Source organism: Diadema antillarum, unplaced genomic scaffold (assembly GCF_040938485.1).
Source record: "Diadema antillarum isolate AM-2024a unplaced genomic scaffold, OU_Dant_1.0 seq00000381_RagTag, whole genome shotgun sequence".
Classification (NCBI taxonomy): domain Eukaryota; kingdom Metazoa; phylum Echinodermata; class Echinoidea; order Diadematoida; family Diadematidae; genus Diadema; species Diadema antillarum.
Window position 1 is genome coordinate 369,817 of NW_027271379.1, and position 23,085 is coordinate 392,901.

General features: G+C 39.8%; 1 protein-coding gene across 1 annotated transcript in view; it reads left to right on the top strand.

Moving 5' to 3' along the window:
• The window catches only part of LOC139731581 (uncharacterized), a 70,395-nt gene extending 48,239 nt beyond the window's left edge, over positions 1-22,156 (top strand). Inside the window, exons 2-4 of the mRNA XM_071642471.1 lie at positions 11,009-11,653; positions 19,242-19,386; positions 21,131-22,156. Of these exons, the coding sequence (XP_071498572.1) occupies positions 11,009-11,653; positions 19,242-19,386; positions 21,131-21,647 (1,307 nt within the window). The 3' untranslated portion in view covers positions 21,648-22,156. The remainder of the gene's footprint in view (positions 1-11,008; positions 11,654-19,241; positions 19,387-21,130) is intronic.
• The last annotated feature ends 929 nt before the right edge of the window (positions 22,157-23,085 follow it).

The window sequence follows — 23,085 nt, forward strand, 5'->3', positions numbered from 1 at the left end:
TCATACAGCAACCGTTTAACCCCTCTACTGTTATAATTGACATTGTTTCTTGAGAAGGGGTGGGGCAGCTTATCATAGTACATACTATTATCGCAAATATGAATTATGAGGAAGATGAGAAAGAGAAGATGGAGAAAGAGGAGAAGAATGTTCATGAAGAGGGCACAGAAAGATTAATGATGTCTGTTTATTCATTCTTCCAACGATGTATGCTTTCTCGAAGGACTAAATGTAATGTCTGATATACCACTCTTGAGCTGGCTGATTTAATTTGTTTAATTTACTCTCCACATTGTTGTTGACTCATTATTTTAGCAGCTTGGAAACTGCTTTTCTCATTGAATTTGATAACAACAACTACAACTACAACTACAACAAAAAAAGAGAATATTTCTGGTTTTCTCATTCTTTCGTCCGGGTTTAGAATTAAATGAATGCATATTTGACGACGAGCCTGTGAACTGACAATTCATTTGATGAACTTTATTCTTTGACCTTAAATGGCGGTAATCTTGTTCCCCTAATCTGATAAAGGCAGATCGACCGTTATGGTTGGTACATTGACAATCCATTTTATCATTCCATGACCTTAAATGGTGCTAATTTCTTCTCGAAGTGCAGTTCGAATTAGTAGTCTTCACACTGACAGTTCATTTAGATGGACTTTTACCATTCCGTGATCCTTGGAAAGTACTCTAGACTCTAGCAGTGATTCACTCCACAAAAGGAGACAAAGGAGATAAAAGAAAAATAAAAAAAAACAATAGCAACATGAGAAAGAAAACAAAAACCCTGCCCACCTATCCCAGCTGGTGAAGCAGTCTCTTCCCTGTGAGAAACCAGCACGATTGATCTTCCAGCCACACGTCCATACTGCGAGACATCCTTCCAACAATAGTTTCCATGGCAACGCGCTATGGGGAACAAATCTGAATGGAACGGATCACGGCACCTGTATTGTTCTTCCTCTGCCCTCCCTCCCCCCCCCCCCTTCTCTCTCCCTCTCTCTAGAAAGGTGCGACGTTCTTTTGGTCTTGCATCTTTTGTAGGGCTACATAAAAAAAAGAAAGAAAACAACACACTGACGAAGCTCATGAGTAGAAGTATTTGTCCTGTATACGACCAAACTTTAGCAGAGTGACGCCGCGCAATATTTCATCATATCATCTTTGATATTATTTGGCATTATTTCCCGAGAGTGTAAAAACTGCCGCGCTGTTTTGGATAGGCTTAATTGACAGGCTCGAGTTGTTTTGTGTTTTCTTTTTGAAGGCACTGTTAAAACATAATGCTTATCATTCTGATATTAAGGTAGAAGTTCCAAGCATTATCATTCATGCAGTACTGTCGTCTTTAGAGCGTCAGGGAATTTGGGATAGCCTGCACTCATAACAAAATGTAGCCATTTCTCCCGAATGGCAGTTTCTGAACCTACACTCAAAATTCGACACCGAGTATGTACATGATTTAATATATTAACCATCGATTTATCAAATTTTCCTTTAATCTCAGAACGACAGTCTGTAGAATCAGCATTGAGATTGGAGGTAAAGCAAGCATATCAAAATCAGATCAGTACAAAATCCAGAGCCTTTACATGATGCATTTTCAACCCACAATAGTGCATCCAAATGGTTTTGAATTTGCAGGAATGGAGGTGTGAGCTAATCTTTTTTTCTTTTTTTTTATGCTGTAGACATCCGAAGGTCTTGTTTTGCCTGATGATGAAGATCTTCGTAAACGAATGCAGGTGTATACACTTGCAGTACCAGAACCATGGTGACAGTGTATGAGAGATCAAGACACTTTATACAGCAGTGTTATTAACTTTGTGTTCGATATATAGATCAGTTATGAACTCGTGCATGTTTCTTGAATACGGATAAATTGATTGAAAAAAACCTAATATACACTCCGTTCCTGCTTTGATCATGGACCGTAGTAGGGTCCATGCTTTACAATTCTATTATGTACACATACTGTGATTTTTTCCCTGTTTTGTTAGTTTTTTTATGTTTTGCGTATTTTGATTGCTCGTGTCATAAATATGCATAAACGCGAAAGCAAGAAAGGCATCATTCATGGCAAATTCTAAACCGTTTCCTAAAATCAACAGGAAGACACATTGAGCCCACTATGTATGAATTTCGGACTTTTGGGCACTTTTTTTTTGGGGGGGGGGGGGGGGGGGCACGTAGAGATTCTGCCTAGCATGTCCATGTAAGCCAAACATTGATTTAAAATAAAAAAACAAGAAAAAAATGTCTCAGTTGTGGCTATCAAATGCGATTGCAGATGATGGTATAATCGTTAATAAGTGCCATAACCATATAGAGAAGCAAGTCGGAAGGAAATGAATAGCTTTCTAGTCCAGGGAGAGAAAAAATAGACAGACAGACAGACAGATAGATAGATAGATAGATAGATAGATAGATAGATAGATGGAGAGGGAGAGATAGGGAGGGAGATATATAGAGAGGGACGAAGTAAAAAGGGGATCTTGGTTGATATTAGGATCTTGGTTGATATTAATTTTTATCGAGGTTGTTTGACGTAAAACCACCCTGATATGGATCTCAAAGGAAATTGAACTAAAATTATTTTTACTGGACAACATTCTTATCAAAATACGTACTTCAGTTATTAGTGCCAATTTTCTTACAATCCACAGATTTTTTAGCTCTTTCTTTTGTGTCTGTTTAGTCACTGAACAAGCCACTTTCGGCACTACTACTACTTGAGCCCCAACACTCTAGCTGTCGTATGCCAAAGATACACTTAAAATGAATTTAACGAAATACAAGCAATGTCGGTTTTATAATAATGAACTTGCTGTGGTTGGTGAGGGGTGAATTTCTTAAAAAGTGCACCTCGTTTTGAGGGCTGAAGACACTTTACTTTAAGTATGTTATGTTTTAATGAAGCTACACGAAGTGTTTTGGTGGTGAAGCCATTATAGTCCGCTTTCAAGGACAAAAAACTTGCAAATTTCAGGATTTGAAGCAGATTAGTGTATTTGCATAATATACACAAATTTAGTGACTGGTTTGTGTGTGGCACAGAATTTGTATATTACATGTTATTTTCTTGTTATTATTTTACACGGTGTCTCCACTGGAAATTATATTACAGTTATCATGGTTATTCGAAGCAGGGACCACCTCCCTGCTCGAAGGGAGTGTGCTGCCGGGCGCTATAAAACGTGAAATGCCACGTGCATGCTTGCAGTCGATGGAGCATATTACACATTGTTTGCGACAACATTCAAGTTGTTGCGTTGCTGATTATGAGTACTCGTGGCTTTTTTCATCCATGACCTGTTGTTTGCCCGGGGTTGATTTCGATAGTCTTCGGGTTACATTTCCGTTGTTTGTTTGTCACTCGTCATTTCCCGATTGGTGTGAGAGTAAAGCACTAATGGACCCTAGACTGCGTGGTGACCGCCTCCTTTCGCGTGTATAAAGTTTCTTATCGGTCTCAACCAGATTGTGGAAAGTAATGCCCTTCAGCCATGTTGCTTACCACTTCCCAATTGTTCGAAAGTGGTGGTCAACCACTGCCTTGAACCGGAAGCATTAGAACATGCCACTTCCGGGTGTAATGTTCCACAGTGATACTGAGCAAGGAAGTTTTATAATATCAATTTACCATTATTATAAAGAAATGGTTCTTACTGAGCGGGCCACATTTGTAATTCATTGTCTATGGCACTCAGTGCCTGAGTTTACGTAATTTCTTTATATTTGAAGTGTTCGAAGTTTAATGAAATCGCAAAGCATGAAAAGGACAATGAAGTTCCTTAATATTTTCGTAGGGTTCACAGTTTTCCTGCATTGCGTAGTTTGAGCTGGGAAAGTTTTGAGTCGTGTAGTTCGAAACAACCGTCGATGAAATTCTGAGAAGATGTGTGTGAATGAAGAAATCAAGTTTGCGTAAAACACGGAAAGTGAAATTGCGGGGATAATTCATAATAAAGTTCAAAAGACTGGTTGACTATAAATCTTGGTCGACTTTGATCCGTCCTTCCTGTGTAATCGAAGTGAATTCCTAACAACTGATTGATAAACCTGTCCGTATCGATGCTTTGCTCTTCAAAAATAGGGACAGAACGATATTTTCAAAATTATCTCTGTCGAATCAAAAGGGAAATATAAAACAAAAACAGAAACAAGTTAAACCAATGCCAAGCCTTACTCGCAGGTGTTCGAGAGATATCGCGTTGATTTAATTTCTGACATCCATATCCGTGGCTCAACGAAACGTCTGAAGGAAACTCATTTGAGTTCAAGTGACGAATTTAGTGTGAATTTTAATTAAAAAACAACAACAGACAAATTAAACAACACAACAACTGTTTACAGTGCAAGCGGCCACGTGATCTGGATACACCATATAGCCTGGATGTAGGATAAGAGGTGTTTCCAACGTGATACTTCTAACTAACTAATAAAAACAAACAACAACAACAAAAAAGAGAAAAGCTTGAAAAGTCAAAATGAATAAAATGAAGAGCAATCTTACCCCTGCTGACCTGGAGACGAAACGGAATTGAACACATTCCGATTCTCCTTTTTGATCGCTGCAGTAGCCTGTAGATCGTTAGCTTTGTATACTGCCAAATCGTGAGAAAGAAAGCACGAGTTTTGTCAATGTCTAAAAAGGTGTGTTGTAATGTTTATTTCGTCTGATTTGCGTGGGAATTTTTTAGATCACCACTTTTTAAGGGAACGAGTTTAGGCAGATTAGTTGACAAATACGACTAGAGAGAGTATGAGTTGATTTGGCGTAGAGGGAGCGAGTCGGAAGCAAATGAATAGTGGATGGTCGGTTATAACATAGTCTGGAAAATAGGGGCCAGATCAGGAAGAAATTCACCTCTGTTACCCTTAACATTCGCTGAACTGCACGCTAAAGGTGAATCTAAGTGGCAACTGTGAAGGGGGACTGTGTTCCCCAAATGTGTGTGGATTCAGTGAATGTAGAAAGATGAGTAAAACATCCCATTTTCATTTAACATGAAGCGCATCTTCTATATCCACTTGCCAATTGGATTATGTTATTCAGCGTGACTTCTGGATGAACTAGCTGAAGCACTCTTTCGATGTCATTTAATAATTGTGTGTGTGTGTGTGTGTGTGTGTGCGCGCGCTTTTGATGAAATTCTATCTTCATTTTCTGAACGATCATTGTATCATTCTGACATCATGCACTGTTCTAATTTTTCAAATGTCACTGATTGTTTCGCTAATCATACTATTTGAATATGGATTACATGCAAGTTTGAGGATACTTCGCCTTTTTCGTATGAGTCGCAAGATCAAATTTGTTTTAGGGACTGCTTTGGGATGATAGCCACAATATAGTGTTCACAAATGTCCATTCTGTTGGGCAATTTGAACGATGATGATGAATCAAGATTCATAATTCTTTTTCTTTAGATTAAAAAAAGAGATTATTAAGAGTGTCTTGAATCCATGATACATCCCAGTAATCTATTGGCGGATAATCAGTTTAACGTATGGCAGATATGCCTATTTACACATTTATTCACTGGTTGTACAAGTATTTTCTTATGCTTTATATGTACGTTAGAAGGTCAAATAAAATGCTGACAGGTTTGTGTCTATGAAACTTGTGTATATGTAGGAAACGAAAAAAAAAAAAAATAGAACATTGTAAATGAATATATATTTTCCCCCAAAAGTGTGGATCTATATTTGGCTGCCCAGATTAGCAGACAAGAGCAAGAACCAAGTCCGTAAAATACTACGACGAATATATTTTGACACTTGTTTGTGAATTCTTGCAGGGTCTCCGGCAATGCGTTTTAACTCAGATTAGCCTGGAGGGACCGACCTTAACATACATTAACTGTTCTTAGCAGGTGTAGTCGTGATAAGCATTGCCCGTGAGATCTTAAACCTACGCTTTAATAATTCGTTCTTCGGGAAGGAAATGTGGTGTCAGTCTTTGCTGTTCACAAGTTTTGTTGTCGTTTTGACCCAATCAAGCAACAGAAACCACATTTTCTGGTTTCGTGATGTATCTTTTGATTTGTGTAGAATAGGTAAAATAGGTAGAATAGGTACTGGTATATAGCGTTAAAAAAACACATTTTTTGTATTTGTTATATCTGATTCGTTAGTGTGAAGCATATTTGATAATAGAGTTCTTTTAATGAAATAAGCGAATATAGCGTCTATTATAATATAAACAGATTATAAAATACATATTTCTATCTAATCTTCTCGAAGAGAGAATGCACAGTAGGATTCGGAATTACAAATTTGATTTATAGGATAAGATTAGGACAAGAATAACTTGAGGAGTATAACCCTACGACCCCCCCCCCCCCCCCATATACTGCATCATGAAATACTAATCACTCTAATTCAAGCGCATATTTCCATAAGGAGTTGTATGAAGAGCCATATAGCTTCTTGTGTTTTGTGATGATTCCTTCTACTGCGAGCTCAAATACTATTATGACAACAAGGAACCCAGCGAGAAATAAAATGAAACAGACGCAACAAAGATACCCACAATACTACAGTGCACTCCGGTTATGACGAACGCGGTTATAACGAAATTCCGCTTACAACGAAATAAAAGTCCAGGTCGCAAAATTATCGGCTCTATTTTTTTTTTAGTGTTTATTTGTTCGGTTATAACTAAATGTCGATATAACGAAAGCAAACTGCCGGTCCCGAGGACTTCGTTATAACGGGAGTCCACTGTATGCATTGTGCGTAAATCAGGAAACAAAAAAAAAAATCGACATCCCAAATCAATGACATGAAGTCGGAGAAATGCGCTGAACTTTGTAGACCCTGTCGTCGAGACAGACGACCATGCCATGGACCGGGGGGAAAATTGCAGTCGTAGAGCTGGAGAGAACGAGAGCTAACACCAATTTGTAAAATCACCCCACCAACGCAGTCCCATTAATGATACTGTCAGCTCCAATCAGGCGTCAAGAATTGTTTGCTACAGAAAGTCGCCTGGAAGTGCAGGCGACTTTTCTGAAGAAAAAAAAAATAGAGAAAGAAAGAAGTGACGGCAAAAGGGTGAACCCAAATAACATAAAGAAAAAGGTTCGAGATTAAATCTGGTATCAAATAACACTTTGTATTATTAGTACACGAATCCAAGTCAATAAACATGTTAAAAGGGAAATATGACATTACACACAAAATTATGACGTGTGCAGTACTTGCAAGCCTGTGAAAACGCACGGAGTAGAACACGAGTATTTTTGATTTGATCAAAATAATATTGCGTTTTGAATGTGTAAACATAAAATTTTATTGTGCACTGCTGAATGTCGACTACGGCCTATATAGTTACTGACAAACACGTTGCTTTCAGGAATGCCTGAAAATTGAATAAAATTTACAGTTCAAGTTTGTCTCGCAGTTAAACACTCTCAGTCAACATAATTTCCGTTGCCATGGCTACCAAGTGCGATGATCGCATTGCGAAAGACTAATCCGACCTTAACCGGTCATCACCGATGAACGAAATATCCTCCGTCTACTACTTGTATACTGCACTTGGCACCGTACAGTCTATGTGTGTTTGTGGGGGGGGGGGGGGGGGATGGGATGTGGGGGTGGGGGTGGGGATGAGGTGTCAGTAGTGCTCCCCCCCCCCCCCCCCCCCCCCCCCCCCCCCCCCGCGGAATCCTCGCAGGTTGTCATGGGTTTTCTTGTCTGTTTTTTTTTTTTTTGTTGATTTTATTTCATTTTTTTTTCCTTCTCCAAAAAGGCAGTTATACCCCCCCCCCCCGCCATCTCCCGGTCCTTGGTGTCTGTGTGTTTGTATATGTATGCAGTGACTGTGTGGGAGCGACATCTCCCTATAGTGTGTATGTTTTGTCTCACCTCCCTGATGTGTGCTCTTGCGTTCTGTTCTGCTTGACGAGAGCCTACACCAGAGTTCAGAGATATTTGTTGCTTTCGCTGTAAGCAAAAAGCCTGAAACTCGTTGCTGTAAAGAGGTTTTGATTAATAGGCCAGAACGGATGTACTTTCTGCCCACGAGCAGATAATGGTCATCTGAGAAAACGACATAAAGGCAGATAAGACACAGAGTTGTAATATGCGAAGTCATGGGCAGCGTCTGAACGTTTTCTTTGCCTAGCAGTGAAAAACATTTCCATAAAACATAGATTGGAGAGCGAGTTTAATTGAGTGGATGATATATAGCTTTGCTACTGTTTTGTTTCGATGGCATAAAATTCGGGCTCATTAATTTGAATTATTACTAACTTCTAACCGGTCTACTCCCTATAAAACTCAGCCTCTTACGTTGTTATGTGAGAATATTTTTTTGATGTGCCTATTACATCGCTGTATGAAATTATTTACCAATGAAAGTGTTGTTCTTTACGTAATATTCAAACATCTTTATCAATGCGCTTGCTTTCAACGGTCTTGCGAATTGTGAAGGTTCTGGTATTAGTTTTGCCGAAGTATTGATGCATTTTGAATCTATTTGTATTTTTTCTCCTATAGATGGTCATGTCATCAAGCTATATATATCCACCTATATGTAGATCCTACTTTATAGCACTCTTCAATACTTGGATTCAAGTAGGTATGGTTAATTTGTTGACCAGCGACGGGCGAACTTTCTGGTATAAACAGTCTGGAGCAACCCGGGCTATTAACGGAATATGCTTAATGTGAATATTATTTTCAAAAACCGGTCTATGACCGCCAGATTGTAAGACAAAAATGCGGATATACACAAATGTATCAACATTTCTTCTTCTTCTTTTTCTATATGTTAAGTTAAAAGCATAGTGTTGATTTCCTGTTTAAAACAGGGTGTGCGTGGGAGCGGTTGTTTTGAAAGTCACTATATAGTCACCCGTCAAATTATACAATGAACACAATAGTATCGAGACAGGCACTCTGCGGCTGGTAACACGAGAGCCCTGGCAGTCTCCCAACAGATCGGGTATAAGACGCATGCAGATCTAAATGCGTTCTTCAGCATAATCTTATCTATAAAAAACAAAAGAAGTTCCTCAAAACTAGAAAGACCACTGGGCAATGCTGGGGGTTTACCCAGTATCTTGCAAGTGCATACAAATTAGAGTTCAGGCACCAAAAGGACAGAACGCACAAAGTGATGAATAAACTCATTGTATGAATTCCCGGTTACAGGGAGGGAGTATCCATAAATTTGAATAGACTTTGAATAGACTAATAAGTCTGATTCGCGCCATACGCATGATGGCAGTGGAAGCAATATCTCAAGTCGCTGAACAACATTAATGTTGTTGGTATTGACTAAAGATACCCGGTATGAATATAGTTTCCACGTCGTATCTTGCCACTTGCCTATCCTGAAATAAAGATACTTATTAGATATGCTATTTAAGCTAGTTCGACATACAATGATAAAGGCAGAAACCAGTAAATCAAATCGAAACGCATCGAAACGAATCGAATCGAATCGAACCCAACCCAGCCCAACTCAACCATAACCAAATCATACCAAACCAAACCCAACTCATCTGTGGGTGAACTCACATAATAATTCGCAGTGATTTGTCTCAAATTTATGGATAATTTTCCTCGAAGACCTGATAACTATAGCTCTTCACTTCACCAGGTTATTTCAGGTATTTTTAAAGGGTTAAAATCTATAGCTTTTCATTCTCATTTTGTTGCCATTTCTCTTGTTGTCAGGGACGACCTTCAAATATAGATGACTATTTACGTTTTTAGAGGAGTTAGTAAATTAGTCTTGTATGGCTGATAAAAGATTTATAGTTGTTTCATCTTCTATCATACTTCTATACACGTCGGTTTTCACCTTTTCCTCCTTAATTTTTCTTCTCCCCCTCCTCCTCCGACTGCTATACTACTACTACTACCTTTTTCTTCTTCTACTATACTACTACTACTACTACTACTACTACTACTACTGCTACTACCACTACTACTACCACTACTACTACCACTACTACTACTACTACTACTACTACTACTACTACTACTACTACTACTACCACTACCACTTCTACTTCTACTTCTACTTTTAATTCTACTTCTACTTCTACTTTTACTTCTACTTCTACTTCTACTTCTACTTCTACTTCTACTTCTACTTCTACTTCTACTTCTACTTCTACGGCGACTACTTCTACTACTACTTCTACTACTACTATTACTACTACCTCTCATTCAATTTTTTCTGTCTCTTTTTGCTTGTACTGTATATTCTCTCCCTCTCTCTGCTGGCGAGACATTCACATCGGATAAGAAGGTATATTCCAAAAATAACAACCTGCACCCCGTCTTGCCGCCGGCTCATCATCTTACCGCCTCCGGCGCATTATTATCCTTGCACCAAACTTTGAGGAAGTAATTATGCAATTCGAGTCACGGCTCGCGCGCCGGAGAAAATGTGCCGAATTCATGTCGAAGCTATTGATCGATCACACAGCCGCGCCGAGGAGATTCAACCCAATGAGGAAATCAATGCTTGGAAATGATAGATACAGACATGAAGGATTCATGCGTCGCATTGCGCTCCTTTTCTTGACGGAGAAATATTCATTATCCTTGTGCGTATATACCTGTATGCAGAATTCTTGTGTGGCTTGCGTATAGATCCGCTATTGTTCAACACGCTTGCCAGAAGACGGGTTTGTAGATTTTATGTCTTATGTAATTCTTGTGGCTGTCCATGTTATTGGTGATCATAATTTCACGCTTCTGTAATCACACCGCTCAAGATGTTCGTTCGCTGGACGCATTATTTGACAGGGCAACGAGCTACAGTGTGTTGTAGTTTGCTCTGTGCGTCATGTCAGTTCGTCGATCCAAAGTGCGAAGTTTCGTGCCATCTTACATCTGGGTAGCAATAATAACGAGCCGTGATTATCACCGTGCATTGCTCGGATGATCGCCCATACCGATGAATCGTGGTGTTTGCGCAGCCTAACATGACTAATGACCGTCCATACCTTATGCTTTTCTTAATCATACAGTTCTGCTGTCGACTGGTCTCGCACAGACGTCGACGCAACCAGCGGAGAGCGGGAAGGATCTTGCCAACCAGACCACTGTGACGTCGTCGCCTTCGTCGACATCAGCGACAGAATCCGAATCTCCGTCATCACAGTCGAATTCAACATCGGCACCAGCGTCTTTTTCTCCATCCTCCTCATCATCCTTCTCATTCTCCAACTCATCATCGCCGCAGCCATCATCCGCACCATCGACAGTCGTCAACCTGTCTTCCACGCAGGCCAGTAACGGGACGACGCAATCGCAGAACACGTCCGTGGCACTCGACCCCCTTGTCACCCAGGGACCGGAAGCAAATGGTACCAGTCCCAGCAGCACTAGTCTTGCCTTTGCCGACACGAACTCAACGACGTCGGCTCTCGCCTCGAACTCAACGACGTCGGTTCCCGCCTCGAACACGTCTATGGAGTTAGGTACAACGCTGTCGTTCTCGGCATCGACTTCAAACGACACGTTGCCGTCGCCAGTATCATTTCACTCGACATCAGTGATGGCGAGTAATACGACAGATGGATCTAATGTTTCTATGACGACTAGATACGTAACCACGGTTAATATCGACAGCACCTCTCTACACCCTACCACACCTGACGGAATTTTGACGGGTAAGTAAAGGACTGTGTTGCGCTTTAAAGGGATGGTACAGTATTTGTTGAGATGAGAATTGGGCTTTTAACTTTTTGCGAGATACCAAGAAAACACTTATGATATAGTACAGAGCATACCATTTTAAGAGAAATTCAAAGTTTATTTGATGAAAATCGGGTTTGGAATGGCTGAAACATCCAAAAACAAAGTAAAACAAAGCGATTGTAAGAAAGTGTGGGTCCCACACTTTATTAGAATCGCTCTTTTTTGGATATCTCAGCCATTTCAAAACCAATTTTCATCAAATAAATGTTGAATTCCTTATAGAATTACATGCTCTTTCATATTTCATAAGAGGTTTCTCATTATCTCACCAAAAAATGTTAGAAACCTGAAATTAGGTCTGAACCAAAACTACACGATCCCTTTAAGGCTCATCTCCAGAAAGAATACTACTAGTAGTACAGTACATGTCTGTTTTTGTTTTTGTATCTTTAGTCGTAAACCGATAAGGAACACTTTCAATCTCTTCAGATGCTTATAAATGACCAAGAGAAAATGAAAATTACTTTGATGCAAGCATTATTTAGAAATCGGTGGGTGTGAACTTTATACTATATATACATTCATGGATTTGCCTTAACCCGTTCCATACTGAATTCTGAAATGCCCACAGACTTTAAATACACAGGCCTCCAGGTCCCCCAGGGAACAGGTTAATTTTGCTTGAAAGTATAATCATATCGATGACAAAACAAGAGGAAATAAGGGGAATTTGTCCCTTGTGTGTTGCGTTCTTCACTCTGTTCAACAATAGACTCATTCTATATACCTTGCATTGTCGCTCTCTGTATGAAAGATTTTATGTCAATTTTATGGCCTGCTGATGTGAGATGATAATTCGAACACAATGTGTTACACTATACTCAAGTATTCATGTATTCATGTTCTCAAATCCTTTATCTTACCTCTGGTATTCAGTATTTGATAATTAAAGGGTTTGAACGCCATTTTGCCTCATCCTTTAATTAGTCCATCAGCTTTGTGTCGATGGTCAGAACAAATCAAAAGTCTCCGGACTGTAAACAGAAAGGAAACTATGAAGTGAAATAGTTATCTTAAATGTCCCATAATCTCAAAGTAATATCAAACCCCACGATCCACAGAGGACGATGTTGGGAACTCATTTAGTTTTTTGATATGATAAGCATCTTATAGTAACGCAAGGTGCATTTCATAATGGGTCGGAAGTTGATGCCTAGTTGCGAGTCCATTTCGTTTTCATGGCGCAATATAGAACGCTGTTCCCCCATTGACAAATCGTGCAAAATTTTCAAGCCTGGCAATTGTGCCTTCTGTGGGGATAGGGAGCAAGACAGAAAAAAAATAAATTCATTTCTTTGTTTTTTCATCGTGAATGCCGAGAATTCGTGCAATGTTGTCCATGACAGCTGAGCGAAACGTCATCAACGCGAGATGAATGATGGCCCGCGCGCTCGCAAATCGGCAGAATTGTCGGTTCGCGTGAACGATGCCAATTATCACGGAGCATGCAATATACCCGCCAGCTCGAGAGATCGGACACAAGGGCGATCATGGTCGGTCTAAGGCAGCCCTTTTCCACGGCGATAGCAGGTCTTATGTCTGGTTTTATCAAATAGCTGTTGGCGTGACAAAACCTTGTATCTCAAATGTATCAAATGTTCAGGAAAGAAAAGAAAAATTAATGAAAAACAAACAAACATGACGGCCAGTCAAAGCACTGTAACAAATTGGTTTCTCCTTTGTATTGAAATACCGTGATGGCTTCATTTTGGGGGATAAAACAGCTAGGATAAGACATCACTTAACTGATTATCTCACAGTTAAGCAAAAAAAAAAAGTGATTTTCACCAAAATATGAGATAAAAGAATCTAGATCTTGTCACCCGAGCGACGAAATACAGTCATACGCACAGACAGACAGACCTGGGCCCCGTTTGTTCAAAAGATAGAATCGATAATGAATTTCCTTACCACACAGGCTACCATAGACTTATGATAGAAATCAACTATTGTAATCAAGTATAACTCTTCATAAAACAGGGCCCAGGAATATGTATCCGCCTCCTCGGATAAACACGTAGACACACCACTCACACTGGATTCCCCTCCCTCCATCTCTCTTTTTCTGTGTATGGAGACAAATATGTATGTGCCATTATCTCCATGAAATATATAAGTAGGTTGTACAGTTATAATGTATTTTAATGAGAGTGAGGGAGTGACGCACACATACATACATGCATACATACATATACATACATACATACATATCTATAGATGATGGATGCAGCTGCGAAGCAATTCGCAAATCATCAAGGGTGTCTTTGGAGGAGTCATGACCGCGCTGTGTGTGGATTGCGGGATACATTGCCAAGACAGCTCTGTGATTTGATGTACGACAACAGCCACTCTGCGTTAACACGTACAATGCCCCAGACGCAGATACAGACGCAAGAAGAGAAAGGGAGAGAAAAACAAAACAAAACAAAACAAAACAAAACAAAACAAGATTCCATCAAGAACGATTCTGCGCTCAAACCGGACCATTATTAAACGATCGCAGTTGCGAATCATTTATGGCGTAGCGTCAAACCATTAATAAAGTGTAACGTTAGATTAAAACAGACAGGCAAACAAAATCCCAAATTGCGCTCGTGTGTCATGAAAGGTAATGCTAGACTCTCAGAGTGAAATTTATAGTCCAGCTTTCAAAGTTTTAAGCTGAGTTATGTTCAACGAACATGGTAAATGTTGAGCGAAAGGTAAAGATTTCTAAATTCAATATTTTCCCTGAACAGTATAATATTGGACACAGTGACTGCTACTAATATCACTGTCTGACAAAGAAGAAGAAGAAGAAGAAGAAGAAGAAGAAGAAGAAGAAGAAGAAGAAGGAGAAGAAGAAGGAAAGAAAAAGAAAAAGAAAAAATGAAGTCGGCATGTATTACATGAATGTGACTAATGTCATGTTCAATTTGTGCGACTCTAACGTTCCAAAACATTCTTACTTTAGATCCGATTTTGGTGAAACTTCTGTCAGTGCGGTCGTCTGACCTTACCCTATCTATTACAGCAAACTTGAAAACGGTATAGTAAAATTGCCCTTTAACGATGAAGCGTCACCGAAGGAAGTGTTTAGATAACTGCTAAGGAGGGATCGTATTCAATAACACCTTCTTCTATTGCGTCGTCGCAACGAATGGGGCCAGTAAGACAATCTGGGCGGAATTCTTGCCCGACGGCCTCCCGCAGTCTTCTCAAAGCAGTACTCAGCTATCCTCAAGCTATCGTGGTTCTGGACTCCCCTATATACCAACACGACCTCACTGTCTGTATAGGTTGGGAGAGTATTATACACGGCTAATTGTTTGAAAGAGCAGGGAGGAGCGAAATGCGATAGAGGGGGGGGGGGGGGTATTAACATAGCAATGAACTTGACAGTCGGGATCAAGGGGTCGCAAAAATATTGTCAGGTGCTGGGGGGTCAGCACACATTATGCACGTTTCTTCTGTCAAAGCAGGGAGGTGAGAGGCTATAGGTCGAGTGTTACGTGAAATTTCACTACGCCGAGACAGCACAGCACTGATTAACTCGACAGTCACATTTCCTGTATCTGTCAGTTTACTTTTGATAGGATTTTGTTGATAATCATGGTCAATTAGACGTGTTATCGCTGGTAACGCTAAAATCATATATGATGATAACGTAAATGATGATAGTAGTAAAGTTCAAAGTTCAAATTTATTTTCATTTCTATCATAAACAGAACATATTTGTAATAATTACACAAACGTAAATTAACAAAATACGTGTGACATGTGAAAATGAGTAACAACATGAAGAAAACCTAATTGTAACAATATCACTGAAAGATAGTAATGATAATGACTTGTGTAATAATGATACTTGCTGTTATCATATCTATTATTATTTTTGATATCATCATCATTATTGTTTTCATTTTATAAGCGATAGCTCGATAATCAGTTTACTATTGTCACCACTGTTGTTATCACTACTTGTAATTCATTAATTTTCTTATCATTAGCAATAGTAGTTCAGCCGCATCAAACATGACTATAGTTGCTGGCGTAATTACTTTCCTTCATACCATTGTGTAATCGCAGTGCTGATATTGAAGATGATATTGCTATCATTTTCACCCTCATTGGTATCAGTGACCACATCCGTGAAATCCGCGGCAGCCTGTGCATTCATCTCGCCTTGCATACAGTATGACACCCCCCCCCCCCCAAAAAAAAAAAGAAGAAGATACAATCAGATTTCGCGTTGATGACTTTCAGACTAATTAAACCAATCTCTACTTCTTATCTACATCTTGCAGAAAACCCCAGTCAAATTTGTTTAAATGGTCACAAAAAAATATGGATCATGGTAAAGCATGTCATGGATCCATTTCCTCCAAGTTTAATACTGGGATGCTCTTGGCATCCATAAAATACAATCATGACAATGGTCTGAACTTGGAGGGGAGGGCTTCCGAGCATGCTCGACAAGGAGCGCAATTTCTCTGTGGCAACTGAAGCGAATCGGATAGGGTTTTATTAAAGATGTCGGTAATAAGTTATATAGTTTCATACCCTGAAATTGCATTTTGATTGATTCACTATTTTAAAGATTATCGTTGCAGAAAGACTGGTTGTAATTTCTTTTTGGGGACATACGGTATTGTACTATTTTATTGTAATGTAATTGCGTGCGTTTGAGCATTACTTTGATTGTCTTCCCTATAAACGACCGCCTCTTAAAACAGAATCCGAAACTCCAGAAAGATAATTAGCGTATTAACAAGATTAATGTCAATGTGTAGTGTGGTGTATAATTCCACCCGACATCACTTCAATGCGATACTTGGCAGCAGTAATGACCCTCTTCAGTGCAAATCATCCATCTTCATCCTCAAATCTATATAACCACTCCATTGAATGGAGCGATACTAAGACAAGTAGGATGACCAAAGTTTAATCAACATTGAACATCGAATAAAAATGTAATGTGATGATGAATATCAATCATATCCATTATTGTGCATTCACAAGATAATGCATTTATTAGTCCCAATCACATAATCATGCTTAGTTATGACATGAAGTTAATATGTCACCGCTGCATAAATCACCCTTTACCCTGCAAATCAACAGTCGTTAAATCCCTAAATTTCTAATTTCTTAATGAATCTGAAAAAAAAAGGAAAATTTGTATGACCCATTTTGCTGTGTAGTCATCAACTAGAGCAACGAGGACCATAGGTTTGCAGTCGCTAAAGTGTGGGTGGGAAAAACAGAAACCTCTCTTTTTATGCCTCCGCCACGAAGTGGTGCCGGAGGCATTATGTTTTCGGGTTGTCCGTCCGTCCGTCCGTCCGTCCGTCCGTACGTCCGTATGTACGTCTGTACGTACGTCCGTACGTACGTCCGTACGTACGTCCGTACGTACGTCCGTCCGCTTTCGTTTACGCGATAACTCAAGTAATATTTACTGAAATTTTACCAAACTTGGTCCAAGTATGAAGTATGATGGGGCAATGATTTGATTAGATTTTGGGTGAAATCGGCTAAAGGTCAAAGGTCAAAGGTCAAGGTCAAATCATGAAATTGTATCCGTTTACGCAATAACTTAAGACTGTATGGAGCAAATTTCACCAAACTTTGTTGGAGGATGATGTATGATGGGACAATTACTTGATTAGTTTTTCAGTGAAATCGGACAGAGGTCAAAGGTCAAAGATCAAGGTCAAATCCTAAAATTTATCTGTTTACGTGATAACTCAAAACTGGATGAAGCAGCTTTCACCAAACTTGGTCCAAGGATGATGTATGATGGGACAATTAGTTGAGTAAATTCTAGTGACATTGACAAGAGGTCAAAGGTCAAAAGGTCAAGGTCAAATGCTAAAAAATGTTGCTGTTTCCCCCATATCTATGCAATGCCCGCAGTTATTTTCTTGAAACTTAGTGTAGACATGTACTACTGCGTAAAGATTCTCCAGAGAGAGTTTCATGTCATAAGGTCAAAGGTCAAAAGGTCAGAGGTTAGGTGAAAATGTTGCAATATCACTTTTCTCGCAAATGGTTCAATGTATCTTCATGGAACTTGGTACATATGCATGGACTGACTGGCAGGGATTATCTAGGGAATATAGGGGTCATGGGTCAATAGGGGGTCAAAGGTCAAGGTCAACTCCTCAAAATGTTACTATTTCCCTCATATACTAGTATATGCAATGATTGCATTATTAGTTTTAAAATTTAATATATGTACATGTATTACTTAATGGAGATTCTCTTGGAAATTTCCAGCCAGCAGGTCAAAGGTCAAGGGTCAAAGGTCAGGTTTAAATGAAAAAAGAGATATATTTTGTACTGTAATTACACTCTTTCTTCATACCTTGAAAATTATACTCAATGCATAAACTTATAATAAGGTCGGTCAGAAGTCAAGTAAAAATTCTCAATTCCCCAAATATGTGTACCTGCACTCTTTAATAGACAATTATAGCAAACCCAGTTCGTGGAAAGTGAACATTCAAGATATTTCTGACAAACCTGTTATTTCGATATTTTGCCAGTTATGTGAAACTGTCATCACACATTGTGCTGACATTGTACTATACACCTATTGGGAGAATCATGCATTATGGCGGAGGCATCAGTCGCCGTAGCGACATTTCTAGTTTTTTGTACAAACTAAGGGAGCGCCGTTTGGAGGTGATGGCATTATCATCTTATTGAATATGCATGAAGTGAGTGCACCAACCATTACAGTGGGTTGAAATCGTGTGGGTTGAAAACGTGTGGCACTTTGAACTTTCTACACCTTATTGCGGATCTTCTGTTTAAATTTCCTCGATTTTTATCCTATTTCTCATTTGCAGAACCTTGAAAATGGCATACATCACGACGAGCAAAGCATTCAATACACAAAACAGTAGATGGTACATATAATGTACACACCGCACACCGTATCTGGGCAATTACCCCCAGAGGGCAATTACCCCCCCCCCCCCCCCCCGGCTAAATACTAGTTAGTGGTAAGGTTAGAGTTAAGATTAGGGTTAGGTTTAGGGTTAGGAGTTTGGGTTAGGGTTAGGATTAGGTTCAGGATTAGGATTAGGATTAGGATTAAGGCCAGGGGAAGGGTCCGGGGTAATTGCCCAGGGGGTAATTGCCCTAGACCCGCGCGCACACAAACATGATCGTACTCCGTGCAAATCATGGCACTTTATGATATAGATTAAAAGTTTGGATGAAGTTGTATGGGCCATTTATCTATGGCTTTTCCTGGCTGTTAGAAAGAATGTACCGGCTGTGATATTAGAAATGAGACAAAAGCAAAACAAAACCGAAACAATTAAACGCGTAAACAAAAGGAACAACAATGCCTTTGTAATGTTACATGTATATATGCTCGTTTGAGTCGATTCTATTCATTCAAGACAAGCAGAACAGTTTCACTGCCTTTGTGTGGAATTCCACTCCAACAAAAATAGTAGTAATGAATATTCAGACCGATCTCTCTCTCTCTGTATCTTCCTCCAGAATCGTTCATCCGCCTCCTCATCATCGCCGGCGCCACGGCGGGCTCGTGTCTCATCCTGCTCATCTTCGTCTTCGTTCTCGTCTTCTGCTGTCACAAGAGGCGGCAGAAACGGAGGAACGCCCGCTACTACGAATTCAAGAAGAAGTGAGTAGAACTTGGGACGATTGTAATAATTACGATATTATTTCGAGAATGACCATTCATAAGGACAGCCATGACGAAGAATGATAGCGAGAACTCCTGATTTCGGTTGTAACGAGTGATGATAATAGCGCTCATAATTGACAGTAAATGCCAGCAATGATCGATTTTTATCATCATCAGTATCATTATCATCATCATCATCATCATCGTGATCATCGTTATTAGCATCATCTTCATCTTCATTATGAATTTGTATGAATCCATTCACATTCCAATAACATTGATATTTCATTCACTTTTATGAATTTATGTCAGCGTTAAGCTTTATAATGATATGCCTTGTCCAACTTGGACTACTTTACATAACCAGTAACAGTGTCAGAATTTCAGAGCGTGGGTATTTTTTGTAGTTCATCATGTCACTGCCGGCAACCAGGGATAGCCTGGTGCTGGTATGGTGTCGCTGCCCGGAAAGGAATAGATGACACGTTCGATTCCCGCTGGTTCCTTTTTCCGACATGTTTCTTAAAAGTTGTGTATATAGTTGCTATCTTATCCAATTTCATTTGTACAGAGGGCAGATAAATTGAAGAAAACCCATACCACAAGCTAAGCTGTCACTCTCTCACAAAGTTGGACAAAGGAACAAGTAACTGAGATCAATAAACACAGTGATGATAATCTACATTAAGATCGAAAATGAAACTTTTATCGTTGTGGGGGTTTTTTTTTCGCATTGCTGAAAACGAAGATCCACCAATAGAGCAATGTGTAGAAGGAGTTTCCACCATTACCGAACTCAGTGTCCTCCATTATTTCATATATACGCTGTACTTTGAACTTGGATTGAGCGTGACATCAGAAATGTTATACCTGTCGACTCCTAAGGTTTCATTGCACTCGCATAACAATCGGGGATGCTCACTTTATTTCCTTTCACATTCTTTGAGCTAGTCTAGAACCGGAAACCCGTGGGATGGTTCCTTGTTTCCAATGTATTATGTGTCAATGTGTCAACATTCATATCATCAATGTTTGGGAAACCACATTCCGATAAAAGGCATTCAAGTTCTTTTCGTTCGAAATTCCTTGCGATACTTTTAATTCATTTCAATTCAATTCGAATGAGATTTTATTTCCAATAGCACATTTTAGCTGATACAAGTTCAATGGGAAAAGCACAACGTATTACAAATATATACATTTATATATATATATATATATATATATATATATATATATATGAAACCAATGTTCAAAATAGTTGTGCTATTGGAAAAGAGAGACCCATGTAAAAGACTTTACATGATTCAGTCAAGTTGTGAGAGATACTCTCAACAGAAAAAAATATGAATAATAACTAATCATCTACAAGTATTTACTTCAATATCGACCACTGGCAATTACATTAACCACTGCTTGACAGCATTTACCATGTTTGCTGTGGCATTTTATGCATTATAATATTGGTAAAGTTGGTCGACATAAAATATAAGCGAGCTTTAGAATTGCGTCGCGACCGCTAAGACGACTCTAATTAGGCCAAAAAAAAAAATCAAAACCGGTGTTGTGCACACGCGCGAGACAGCTGTTTCCATTGCCCAACCCGAGAGCCAGCGTTGTCTTAGCGTTCGCAGATCTAAAGGTCGCTAGTGCCCTACCACTAAAGGAAAACAATGCAAAGCAGTAGGAGGAAGATGCAGTAAGATGTTACTAATTAAGGTCATGATCTTCTTCTTATCAGGAACTACAATGCGAAGTATGAACGCGTGGAGCTGAAGAACTCGCTGGCACGAAAGGGACAGCCGGAAAACACACCCATCGGCGGCGGCTGGGTCTTCGGCAGCAACGACTACCACGTTGACTTTGACGACGGCTCCACGCAGAATGTCGCGCTGCGCGCGATCTCGCCGATCCCCGTGGCCACGCCACTCCTCAAAGTCGACACCGTCGACGACCCGAACGGTGTGCCGGACTCGGGGCATGGCGGGTCGATCCCGCCCGATGACTCGGCCATCGGAGTCTCGCCTAGCCTCGATGACGACATCGAGATGGAGGTGAACCCTCTCTACATCCCGCTCGGCGGAACGATGTCGACTGGGACCGGCAGTGAAGCGCGCGACCACAGCTACACCGGCGGTGATTCGGACACCATAAGCGAAGGGAATGAGCCGGTCGTCTCATACCCAATCCGGGACGTTCAATTTAACTCGTTCGGTGCTGGAAGCAGGGTGACTGGTGAAGAATCTGTGGAACTTTGATCACACTGAAAATTGCCCTGAAATCCACAGAGGGGAAAACGGACCTCGTTTTTGCTACGCTTTACATAGGTTTATTGATATCGCTTCTCAACCTTTCGCACCGAACAGGGACATTGCGAAGATGTTACAGTGGATATTGCTTTTTTTGTGACGTGTGGACAATTTTGCACAATGTTGAGTTTTGTCGCGGTCGATGTTGTGGAAATCGTGCAAATTATATTGTTGAAAATGTTGCCAATTTTAATTTTAAGTTATCAGTTAGAAAGTCACGCAATAGCGCCAGCATACAATGTATTGATAGTTTTTTTTTCACGTCTTATTAGAATGAGGATGCTCGTTGATATAGGTTGAGACGTAGACCTCTGCGTGTAATAATAGTTGAGAAGCAATTGGTATATCGCAGGAAAACACAACAGGAGCAAGTTCAAACAGTCATGACTTGAGGTGAATCCTTTTCAAGGATTATGATCGTTATTTAATCATTGAATTATCTATTTTCTTTTTTAGTATTTCAGATGGACCATAAGATCTGGACCATCTTGCATAAAAAGTTGTTATGATGGCAGCTCTTGTTGGAATGACAATTGTCATGACCGCGACAAGAATTCGGCTTCCTGATTGGCTGTTGCTACGGGAAATTGCTATTCCAGCAAGAGTTGCTATAATAACATGTTTTATGAAATGGGGCTCTGGAAGCCAGCTTTCTCCACAAAGTTAATGTATAGAGCGAGGAAGAAGCGTGCAATGGATATCAGGCAGTATAGATCAGCTGTAGATTCCTTTGCCGTGAAAACCAAAAGGAGTATACATGAAGTCAGTCTAAAGCTTGCCTGTTTTAACTTTTAAAATCTGTGCCAACGACTTTGGACAGTGTGTACAATGCTAAAGAGTTTTCTGCGCCAATGGACACTCAAAAAACGTACTAAGTGTGAACAGAGTAATTATTCTGTAAGAAACAATATTGATATCACGATGGACGGAATGCTCGCCCACTGAAACATCAATATTTCTTTTATTGTGTCGTGAAGAAGGCTTGCTCTGACGCACCATCTTTCTCTGCGATCTCATTTGTTAGCTATGAATGTTCTGTCACATTTTTTTTTTGCGTTGTATTTTGTTCGATTTTTAAGCTTTTACACAATTCTTGCTTCGGACCCGTCAGCATAAAATCTGAGAATATTGGTATTTCACAGCTGATGGTGATGTATCGTGTTCCAATTAGTGATTGAAGACAGTAACAGCAACGAATACGCACACACGACATTCAGCACATGGTATTCGCATAATTTACATTCTCACTGTGATTTTTGTTATTTAGTAGAGTGAGATAAATTTGAAATGTGAATTATGAATGGCAAGAAAGTTGGACTAAGCTTATTTTTATGGCGTCATTTTGTCATTCCAAACACAAAGGAGATGACATTCCCACACATACAGC